Here is a 12,506-nt window from a genome sequence, read left to right on the forward strand (position 1 = left end):
ACATTGTGAACAGAAATCTCTCAGATTTTGTTTATCATGTGATTTTTGTACAACTGACTGGCCCAGAGAGGAAAGTCATGGAATGATCAAGAAAAAGTAATTATTATGTAGTGCATGGTGAAAATATGTTGATAAACTTAATAGTAAACAGTGTCAGAACACCAGGATTATTTCCACTGGCAAATCTTGCCTGCTAATCTGTTTGTCATCTCCCTAGTATGTCACTTGCTCCTCCTTTTAGAGCCCAGGCTTGCCTGTACCTTGAAACTACCTGGGGAGCTGTATTAAAAAACACTGATGCCTGGGGCTCAAAACTAGAGATCTTTATTTAATGGTCTCAGGTTAAACCTGAAAACTTGGATTTTTTAAAACTTCCCAGGTGATTTTAATGGGCTGCCAGGTGAAAAGCTTCTGCCTTAGAACCTAATTTGTATTATTGTTTCAACAGTGGATGAGAGGCTTTCTGGTTATGCTAAAGAATGTCTCCCTTTCAAGGTCTTCTGGCAATGTCTTATTGTCTAAAAGAAATGCCTAGTTTTCTCATGCCTGCCTTGCCTTGATCTTCCTCCTCCATTCATTCATTGAGTACTTATGATGTGCCAGAGACAGTATAATTTCTGACTACTCTTCTAGCTCCAGAGTATCCTCAAGCCCCATTTTAAAAATACCTACAGTCTCAAGGCAATCTCAAATTCCTTTCTACCTCTGGGAACTGACCCCTGCTCTGCCTTTCTGTCTTGTCCTGGCAATGGTTCTATCCATATTTCTAACCACATCTCAATTTTGAAAAACATTTTGTTTAAGAAATAAATAAAAGGAAACATCCACTTACTAAAGAATTTTTATTGTCATGATAGTAATTAGTATTAGTTCAGGATCAAACAAAAAAAACTGATGCCCCTCTGCTAGGTTAATGTGGTAATACACACAAGATTTAGAAATTTGCAACCCCAAATTAAGATGTCAGTTGCTAACAAATATTACCAAAAAATTAACGCATGAACCTAGACTGTTATGTACTTTAGATTTTTAATGAAATGAATAACATCCTATGATAAGGTTAAAACATGTCCTGCATTTAAATATTGATGAGATAGATTTAAATGCATTGAACTTGATGATTAAAATTATTGTTATCACTTTATTCTTTTTAAGATTATAGTTCTGTTTTAAACAAGTATTATATACTCAAAATTGAAAAGTCAAAAAGTCAGCAAAGTACAAAACAAGGATTATTTATAATAATGTCGCCACCGAAGTCAATCACTGTTAACATGTTAATATGAATCCTCTACAAACTCATTTTATATATAAAATGGGTTAATAACATACACAGAATTTACTATTCAGACACTTTTTAAAACTTCTGTGTCAATCTTTAAGCTCTACCTGTAGCTGTTTTCGTATCAGTGAGGCATAGTAACTGGATAAACCTGGCCAGTTACACAAATGTTCTGAGGGCTGAGATAATATGCAAATAAACCTTATATATCAATGTGTGAAAACTGGACAGACCACAGGGTTCAAAAAAGGAAGTACTGTCTGCATAGCTAACTTGCACATTCACTGTCCAAGTTACAGCATCTTCGGAGTCGCCGTGTGCCACGCACATCAACTCTTTCACAAAAAAATGGTAAGTAAGAGATTTTATGACTCTCCTTGGTCTCCTAGCAAACATCTGATCTTTTTCTACATAGAGCAGAGAGGGCCGGGTGTGCCTCACGGGCAGGTCCTCCAAGCCTCTGGAATTTTTTGCTTATCTCATCGTCGTTCCCTTTGTTAAAAAAGTTGCTAAGGCGTTATACCAGTTGAGAGACTGTGGCTGCAGGAGTTCCCTTTTCTGATTCTAGCTTCCGAACAGAGGAAGAGTTATGCCTTAAAGAAAGAAAAGCTACATTCTTTGTCTTTGCTTCTTAAGATGGTTGGTTTAGAGACACAGGGCAGTCAAGTTTCCTTTCATGAGCACTTTGGAAACCTGAAGAAAACTCCGGTGATACACATTGGGCAATATTGCTGAAGATGAGTGTCGTTTTGACAACATAGTGAAGTTTTACAAGAGGAGTTCTTTTGTTTAGAAAAATGCAGTTTAGGGGCTTTCCCTGGTGGTCCGGGTGTAAAGACTAGGCACTCCAAGGCGCACGTTCAATCCCTGTTCTGGGAACGAAGAGCCCACATGTTCCTACAACATGGTCAAAAAACAAAATTTAAAAAAAGAAAGAGAAAAAAATAAATTTGGTTATTTTAATTAAGAGAAGCAAACAAAATCCAAATAGTCCAAATCTTAGGGACAGTTTGTGTTCCAAATTTAATAGAAAGTCCTAATGTGGAGCACACTTAAAATCATGACTGGGTTGCTAGTGTACCATAAAAACTAGCTTACCCCATAAGGAACCTAAACTACAGCATTAATATTCTGCTAGTTTCCTATTATTTCTCTGTATAATTGACTGTGTTCTCATACATGTGGTGTTCTTAGGCTCCCAAAGTCCAGAAGAGAGATAACTTTTTAATTCCACACAACTTTCCCCAACTCTCCAGCTCACACAAGACGAAACGGAGAAGGAAACGGCAACCCACTCCAGTATTCTTGCCTAGAGAATTCCATGGACAGAGGAGCCTGGTGGGCTACAGTCCATGGGATCACAGAGTCGAACACAACTTTGTGACTGAAAAATCTCTCCGTATGGAGAAGATGACAGCCTTTGCCACCTCCCCGTGGGAAAATGGGGATGATCCCTACAGGTACTCGGTTGGGGTCAAGAGTGCACTCTGTAGGCACTGGAATGAACAGGGTAAAGAATTCATGGCACAAGTTTGTAGTCTGAAATCCTGTGAGCCAAAATGGGGAAAGTGCAGAAGTGGCTCAGATGGTAAAGAATCTGCCTTCAATGCAAGAGACCTGGGTTTGACCCCTGGGAAGGGAAGATCCTCTGGAAAAAAGAATGGCCACCCACTCCAGTATTCTTGCCTGGGAAATGCTATGGACAGAGGAGCCTGGTGGGCTTCAGTCCATGGGGTTGCAAAGAGTCAGATACTACTGAGCGACTATCATTTTCACTAATGTTTCCAAACTCTGTCTGCAGATCTAGGATTCTTAGAAAAGATCTTGACCTTAATTGCCATATTCTCTTCAAAAATAAGTGAGGGCCTTGTGGTTTACAGGGTTATTTGAATTTTCTTAGGGAACACAAGATGGTAATAGAAGAAAAAAAGAAAGGTTTAATTGGATAGTGTGTTTGATGTCTTACATAATGTTTTCTTAAGAGAGTACAATCTTATTGTAAAAGTAACACATTATTAAAGAAAATTTCTTAGAAATATAGACATGCAGAAATGACACAATACATATTTTCTATAGTTCTATCACCTGGGGCAATCATTGCTAAATTAGTATAGATCCTTCTGAAAGTGAAAGTGAAAGTGAAGTCACTCAGTCATGTCCGACTCTTTGTGACCCCATGGACTGTAGCTCACCAGGCTTCTCCATCCATGGAATTTTCCAGGCACGAGTACTGGGAGTGGGTTGCCATTTCCTTCTCCAGAGGATCTTCCCTACCCAGGGATTGAACCCAGGTCTCATGCGTTGCAGGCAGACGCTTTATCATCCTTCTAGAATTTTGTCATTTAAAATGTATCTTATAAATTTTCTATAAGTACTATCATACTTTATAAACCATTCCCTTATCTGCTTTTTAATTTAAAATATCTTGAATAATATCTGAGTTATGAAAGCATTTTTAATAATGAATCATTTTTAATGACTGCACTGTATTCTGTAATTTATTTTAATTGGTTCCATATAGTTGGACATTGAGATTGTTTTTTGTTTTAATTTACTTTCTTTATGGTCATACAGATAAGACTATCATAAACATTCATTTATGTTAGTTGCCTAATTATTTTCCATTGCAAGAAATGCTAAAAGAATAAGTAGATTTAAAAAAACAGATATATTTTGACTTTTAACCAAGTTACCCTCTTGTAAAACAATATATTTTAATTTTACCTCCTATATAGTGAAGGCTTCCCTAGTGACTCAGTGGTAAAGAATCCACCTGCCAATGCTGGGGATGCAGGTTCAATCCCTGGGTCGGGAAGATCCCCTGTAGAAGGAAATGGCAATCCACTCCAATATTCTTGCCTGGGAAATCCCATGGACAGAGAAACCTGATGGGCTACAGTTCATGGAGCTGCAAAAGAGTTGGACACAACTTAGCAACTAAACAACAAAAACAACAAAACTATATAGTGACATGGTGCACGGATTTCCCAGCTGCAATAATGATATATGATGCCTATCTTTGTAGCTTATCAGTTCAGTTCAGTTCAGTCGCTCAGTCGTGTCTGACTCTTTGCAACCCGGTGAATCGCAGCACGCCTGGCCTCCCTGTCCATCACCAACTCCCGGAGTTCACTCAGACTCACGTCCATCAAGTCAGTGATGCCATACAGCCATCTCATCCTCTGTCATCCCCTTCTCCTCCTGCCCCCAATCCCTCCCAGCATCAGTCTTTTCCAATGAATCAACTCTGCGCATGAGGTGGCCAAAGTACTGGAGTTTCAGCTTTAGCATCATTCCTTCAAAAGAAATCCCAGGGCTGATCTCCTTCAGAATGGACTTATCAAGGTTATACTTAAAAAGGAAGTAGATTTCCTTATGTTTCTCTCTCCCCAACATTGCCTCTGACATTCTATAACAAGTTGCAGAAAGACAGGTAGTATATAAAAGGAAGGGAAAAAACTCTACTTTTTCTCCTTGGGAGACATCATAGATCAGTCAAAGGCTGTATTTCTACCTACTTATTCTCCGCTTTCTAGTTGCATGGTTTTTTCATAAGTCACTTAAGCTCTGAGTTTGTTTCCTTATCCAACAATGATGAAGGTGATGATGATAGTATCTTGAAGGGTTGTTTCAAAGAGTAAATAAGATTGTAATTATAAAGCACCCATTAAAGTGCAGGCAGCCGCCAGACACTGAATGAATGTTGGTTTCTTTCTTTCCAGCCCCAAATAAATGATTTCCTAAGGAGGTATAAAGACTCCTAGTGAACACAGGAAGATGATAATAATGTCCATTAACATTTGTGAGCCTTGGCATGAAAAAGTAGTGAAAGCGTTAGTCACTCAGTTGTGTCTGACTCTTTGTGACCCCATAGACTATAGCCCACCAGGCTCCTCTGCCCATGGATTTCTCCAGGCAAGCATACTGGAGTTGGTTGCCATTCCCTTCTCCAGGGGATCTTCCCAACCCAGGGATCAAATACAGGTCTCCTGCATTGCAGCTAGATTCTTTACCATTTGAGCCACCAGGGAAGCCCAGGCCTTGGCATCCACCATCTCATTAAATCCCTAACAGTTCAGTTCAGTTCAGTTGCTCAGTTGCATCTGACTCTTTGTGACCCAATGGACTGCAGCATGCCAGGCCTACCTATCCATCATCATCTCCCGGAGTTTACTCAAACTCATGTCCATTGAGTTGGTGATGCCACCCAACCATCTCATCCTCTGTCCTCCCCTTCTCCCTCCTTCAAACTTTCCCAGCATCAGGGTCTTTTCAGATGAGTCAGTTCTTCATATCAGGTAGCCAAAGTATTGGAGTTTCAGCTTCAGCATCAGTCCTTCCAAAGAATATTCAGGACTGATTTCCTTTAGGTTGGACTGGTTTGATCTCCTTGCAGTCCAAGGGTCTCTCAAGAGTCTTCTCCAAAACCACAGTTCAAAAGCATCAATACTTCAGTGCTCAGCTTTCTTTATAGTCCAACTCTCACATCCATACATGACCACTGGAAAAACCATAGCCTTGACTAGACGGACCTTTGATGGCAAAGTAATGTCTCTGCTTTTTAATATGCTGTCTAGGTTGGTCATAACTTTTCTTCCAAGGAGTAAGCGTCTTTTAATTTCATGGCTGCAGTCATCATCTGCAGAGACTTTGGAGCCCCCCAAAATAAAGTCTGCCAGTGTTTCCACTGTTTTCCCATCTGTTTTCCATGAAGTGATGGGACCGGATGCCATGATCTTAGTTTTCTGAATGTTGAGTTTGTTTTTTTTTTTAATTTAAATTTATTTATTTTAATTGGAGGCTAGTTACTTTACAATATTGTATTGGTTTTGCCATACATCAACATGAATCTGCCATGGGTGTACATGTGTTCCCCATCCTGAACCCCCCACCCACCTCCGTCCCCGTACCATCCCTCTGGGTCATCCCAGTGCACCGACCTCAAGCATCCTGTATCCTGCGTCGAACCTGGACTGGCAATTCGTTCCTTATATGATACTATACATGTTTCAATGCCATTCTCCCAAATTTAGTTCTTCTTCACTTTCTGCCATAAAATCCCTATCACCTCCTTGCAAACAGTTACTGCTATTGTTCCTGTTCTCTATCTGAGAAAACTGACTCTTGGGAAGGGTGACTCCCTGACTCACAGCCACACAGCTGCTGAATGCTGGGACTGGAATTTGAGCACAATTCTGTCTGCTCTCAAGGCCTGAGCTTTTCTGTATTATGCTGCATCTGAGGAAAAGTAGGTACCAAGGAAGATAGTGGTTTAAGAAAAGCCCGGGACTGGTTTTTAGGAGTGCCAAGGACCTTTCCTGAGGCTGGTGACCACCTCTGTTAGATCTGGGAGGCATTGCTTGTAACTTCTGCTAGTACCATTATGAATTATCCTATTGTCAGAATGATCACTTTACAGAAATCTTCTTGCAGAGCTGTTGGGGTGGGAGACTGAAGGGGTCGCTGGCTTTGTGGCTCTCCACCCCAGGGCTCAGAAAAAGGGTTTCAGTGATCAAATACTTAGCCTTTCTGTAAGCTCTCTGTTACTGGTGTAACTAAGCCCGCCTCTTCCAGGTTAAGTGCCGGAAGCAGGTATTAGAAAGTGGAACCACATGGTGGCCCAAGTGGTTATTGAGAAATTCACCTGTTATCACCCTCTTCCTGTAACTTACTGGTAGAGGAACTGTAGAAACTTGTGGGAATTAGGTGGAAAAGTACATGGGGTGTTGTGAGGACAAGGACATAAGCTATAATGAACAATGGATTTCAGCTACCTGGTGGCAGGGAGTGCTGGCTTTACAGTGGGATCTTGACTCAGTCTTGCCAGCTCTTTCTCAAGTCGCTTAGTAAGGGTAAAGGATTGGCTACGGATTCCTTGATGTTCTTTATAATATGATTCTACATTTTAGAAGCAGAAGGACAAAAAAGTAAGATTCTACTTCTTAAATATCTGATCCTGTGGAAATTAACTTAATTTGAAACTTTAAACAAATTATCTCACTTCACAGCCCAAAATGGAAATAATAGAATGATAACTGTCCACATGACAAATACTTTTAGGCACATTTCAAGTCATAGATTTCCTGAAAAAGAGTGAGAAGAAAATAGTGAATCATGCACAGATTTTTGTAAGTTCATAGTTAGTGAGGGGAAACATCTTTTACCAATAAACCTTAGAATGTTTAAGAAATGAAGTATAAAATTGGTTTGAGGGTTTTATTCATTTGTTTTGCTCCTTTCAGTCAGCTCGCAATTTGCATGTGAGCTACTTACAGAAGAAATGTGTTACCACTCTTTATTTAATGAAGGCTTATTGAGCCCTTGTTCCTTGTTGGACTCTGCTGGACAAGAATGCAGGGTGAAAAAGATGGTGAGGGCCTGACTTCTTGGAGCTCACACTGAATGTGGTGGGTCTAACTTTAGCACACATCTGAATATCCGGAAGGGTCGGAGATGGAGCCTGAAAATGTGCATTTCTAGGTGATATTTTCAGGTGATGCTGATGCTGCTAGTCCAGGGACCACACTTGGAGGACCACTGTTCCCTGGAAGATGGAAAGCTGATTCAAGTAAAGTCAAGCGAAAGTGTTAGTTGCTCAGTCGTGTCTGACTCTTTGTGACATCATAGACTGTAGCCTACCAGGCTCCTCTGTCCATGGAATTCTCCAGGCAAGAATACTGGAGTGAGTAGTCATTCCAGGGGATCTTCCCAACTCAGGGATCAAACCCAGGTCTCCTGCATTGCAGGCAGATTCTTTACCATCCAAGCCACCAATTCGAGTAAACATATAAGTAAAATACCAGGTAGTGAGCTCTGAAGGAGGTAAATAAGGAGCTGAGACAGAACATAAGAAGGAAACATCCTCTTTAGATACCAGTCTGGTCTTTGATGAAAGGGAAGGGAAGTCGCTCAGTCGTGTCCAAATCTTCGCGACCCCATGGGCTGCAGCCTACCAGGCTCCTCCGTCCGTGGGATTTTCCAGGCAAGAGTACTGGAGTGGGGTACCATCGCCTTCTCCGGGTCTTTGATACAGTAATGTTTAAACTAAAGCCCTGGTTTTCAACCCTGGTTGCACATTGAAATCAGGTGATTACCTTATAAATCATACCTATTCTCAAGGCCCCAGCCTAGAGTGGTTAAATCGAAACCTTAGTGTATAAAGTGGGGCCTGGTGCAGGTTGAGAATTCTGGCACCAAAGATTGAGAATAAGCTGGGCACAGGGAATGTGGCAGTAAAGACCATTTCAGGCACAGGAAATGGCAGGTACAAAAGACAAGAGGGGTAGGAGAGAGTTTGGATCTGCAAGAATACATGAGGCAGGAGGAGAGGAGAGGGGCAAAGAGGTGGCTTCTAGAAAGAGGCAACTGTCACAATTTGCTGGATTTCCAGGGCCATGACAAGGAATTTGATCGTATTTTGTTCCCCTCTGGCAGCCACTGGAGACTCCCAAGCAAAGGAGTCCGTGTCATTGTCTGATTCACATTTTTGAGAGGAGGGTTTTTTCTGAACTGATGCACATCCTTTCCGGATGTCCTTGACCATGATAGGGGGCTTCATTAATTCAACTTTTCGAATTGACTTCAAAAAGTCAATACTGACTTTTTCTCCCTCATACTTTAAAACCGTGAGGCTCAGATTTAAACACAGCCAAGAGTTTAAATTGTGAAGGATTTCTGAGGGGAATTAGTTTTTGATCCCATAAATAATTTGAGGGGCTACAATGGAGGCTCAGTTGAGAGCTGGTATCCCAGGCAAATTAGAGTATGAAATCTGAGCTATAAGAATCCCTCTGGGAACTAGGTTTCCTACCCAGTTCTTTCATGGAGGGGGAGACCAGTGGTTCTTGTCTTTATCATGTAAGTTGGAGGGGGTCAGTCACAGTTTTGAATGATAGGCTACTGTTCCCCAAATAGAAGTCCACATACCTCCACACACTCCCTTCACATGCACACCTACTCTCTACTCTTGATCTGTATATCCTCTGCTTCTGCAAAACGGACTACCTCCCTTTTGCTGCAAGATGTGTACCAACGTGTTAAAAAAAAAAAAAAAAAAACCTCTGTTATGACAAGCAAGTTTTGAGCCAAGATAGAAAAGTTCAAATTATATGAGATCTCATTCATCACAGGTCAATGCACGGAGGAGGAAATGAGAGGCACTTTAGAGCACATTTGTGTAGACACTAAATGCTCAGCAGCCTTGCTCTTGAAGCAAATGGGTGGGGGCTCCAGCTCCAGGTTTGGTAACTTCAATATAATATCACTTCCCTAATTCTTAGAGATGCATTTCATCTGTCCTTTCTTTCCTCCTGTACCCTTCTCTTCTTAAAATACTGTAGCATGTTAGGAAACAGCGTGACAAATGTTCACACCCAGAGTTCATGCATATTATTGTACCATTTTGTCATATTATTGCCATTTTGCCATCTTTTCAAAAAGTAAAAAAGGCAAAGTTGAAGCGCTCATTTTACCCTCCCCAGTTCCATGCCCCTCCCTCTACAGGTAGAGGAATGTCGGCTCTGAGAGTGACACCTCACCTTCCCTAACATGTTTTTATATTTTTATTTAATCTGCCTGTATCCATAAGATACCATATAAGAGTGATTGCCCACTTTGCTTTTCTATGATTTCTGCATTTGCATTCTTTTTATCTTGACATTGGTATGTTTTCAGTATATAAGCATTTGGACACATGCAGCTCTAGTTCCACCTATTTTATTTCTGTGTAATTATATTATTTATTTAGTCATCTATTATCCGATGTTGAATTTGTTGTCATTATTTTCCATCTCAAACAGTACTAGAATAAATATTCTTTTGCATAAGGAATCTGGGCACCTTTAAATTTACTGAATTCAGCAAATTTTTCTCTGAAATCATTGTAACAATTTATCTCTTGCTCATCTTTTATGAGATTTCCCATTTCTCTACATCATCCCTAAAACTTGGTATTGCCAGATTTACTGATAGAGTTTTGAGAATTTATTATTATAGGCAAAACTTTATTCATTAAAAAATTTTTAAATTGAACTGTACTTGATTTACAATACTGTTGTTTCAGGTGTGCAGCACAGTGATATATCTATATATATTCTTTTTCAGATTGTTTTACATTATAGGTCATCTCAAGATACTGAGTATAGTTCCCTGTGCTATATGGTAAATCCTTATTGTCTATCAATTTTATACATCGTGGTGTATATCTGTTCATCCCAAACTCCTAGTTTATTTCTGCCCCTCCTTTCCCCTTATGGTAACCATAAGTTTGCTTTCTATGTAAATAAGTTGATTTGCATTATTTTTTTAGACTTTTTAGATTTCACATGTAAATTACATCACATAATAATTGTCTTTCTTTCGCTGACTTTCTTCACTTAGTATAATAATCTCTAGGTCCATCCATGTTGCTGTAAATGGCATTGTTTAATTCTTTTTTTGTTACTGAGTAATATTCTATTAAATATAAATATAGATACAAATATATCACATCTTCATTGTTGACTCATCTGTCCATGGACATTTATGCTGTTCCCATGTCTTGGCTATTGCAAATAGTGCTACTATGAACGTTGGTTTTTATGCATGCTTTTTTAATTAGAGTTTTTGTCTTTTCTGGATATTTGCCCAGGAATGGGGCTGCTGGACGATATGGTAACTCTATTTTTCGTTTTTAAAGAAAACTCCATACTGCTTTTCATAGTGGCAGCACCAACAGTGTAGGAGGGCTCCCTTTTCTCCACACCCTTTCCAGCATGCTTTCTGTGTAGACACTTTTTCTGTTTGTTTATGTATCTTGGCTGTGCTCTGTCGTTGTTGCTATGCGCAGGCTCTCTCCACTTGCGGTGCACATACCTCTCTAGCTGTGTCTCTCAGGCTTAGTTGTCCTGTGGTATGGGAGATCTTAGATTCCTGACCAGGGATCAAATTTGTGTCTCCTGCATTAGAAGGTAGATTCTCAACCACTGGACCACCAGAGAACTCCCCTGTAGACTTGATGATGGCCATTCTGATCGGTATGAGGTGATTCCTCATCATAGTTTTGATTTGCATTTCTTTAATAATTATTGATATTGAGCATCTTTTCACATGCTTGTTGATCATCTGAATATCTTCTTTGGAGAAATGTCTGTTTAGGCCTTCTGCTCATTTTTGATTAAATTGTTCATTTTTTTATATTGACTTGTATGAGCTGTCTGTATATTCTGGAAACTAGACTCTTGTTGGCATAGCAAAACTCATTTTTGTTTCAATTTTCCTGATTACTACTAAGATGGAACATGTTTTTGTAAGTTTATTGACCATTCAGGTAACCTATTCTATAAATTCTCCTCATGTGCTTTGTTCATTTCTTATGGATTATCTTTTCATGTTGATTTATAGTAATTCCTTATATATTCTAGGCATTAACTCTATGTCATTTATGAAGGGAACGTGTTAGTCACCCAGTCATGTCCAACTCTTTGCAAACCCATTGACTCACTGTAGCCCACCAGGCTCCTCTGTCCATGGAATTTCCCAGGCAAGAATACTGGAGTAGGTTGCCATTTCCTTCTCCAGGAAATCTTCCCAACCCAGGTGTTGGGTCTCCTGTATTGCAGGCAGATTCTTTACCATCTGAGCCACCAGGGAAGCTCATGTCAGTTACATGCATTGCTAATTTTATGCTTTGAATCTCTGGCTTCTTTTTTATTTTATTTTTAGTGTCGCTGTTTTATATGCAAGTTTTAAATCTTAATACTGTCAAATTCTAAAATAAGTCTATCATTTCTGCTTTGATGTCAGTTTTAAACAGTTATTCCCTACTCTCAAATATTAAAGCTATTTTCCTCACCTTTCCTCTAAATATTTTAAAGACTTTATTTTCACCTTTAGGTCTTTAATAATCAGGTCTTTATAGCTGTGAATGACTGATTGTCAAGTACTATCTAGTTCAGTCTCTTTTTTCACTTACTTCCTTCTGTTGCTTCCTTTGTCGTATGTCCAGTTCCCATATATGTGTGACTCTGTTTCTAAGCTCTTAACTCTCATATATTGTTCGATCTGTATACTTCGTAAAACTCCATATATAGCATTATTCCTCACATCTTACTCTTGGGCTCTGGATTCATATATCTTCTTACCCAAGTACACTAGCTCTTACTTATTGTTTAACAATTTCTACTGCTTTTTAGTATTTCTGTTTTTATTCTCTCAAACACAACAAGAATCTTAATACAATGCAATT

The 12,506-nt window shown here is 39.6% G+C and overlaps 1 protein-coding gene across 1 annotated transcript in view; it reads left to right on the forward strand.

Annotated features, from left to right (window-relative positions):
• The first annotated feature begins 1,531 nt into the window (after positions 1-1,531).
• Positions 1,532-12,506, forward strand: part of FYB1 (FYN binding protein 1) — a 171,219-nt gene continuing 160,244 nt past the window's right edge. The window contains 1 exon segment of the mRNA XM_005907618.3: positions 1,532-1,633. Within this exon segment, the coding sequence (XP_005907680.2) occupies positions 1,631-1,633 (3 nt within the window). The 5' untranslated portion in view covers positions 1,532-1,630.

This window comes from Bos mutus, chromosome 20 (genome assembly GCF_027580195.1).
Source record: "Bos mutus isolate GX-2022 chromosome 20, NWIPB_WYAK_1.1, whole genome shotgun sequence".
NCBI classification, from domain to species: Eukaryota; Metazoa; Chordata; class Mammalia; order Artiodactyla; family Bovidae; genus Bos; species Bos mutus.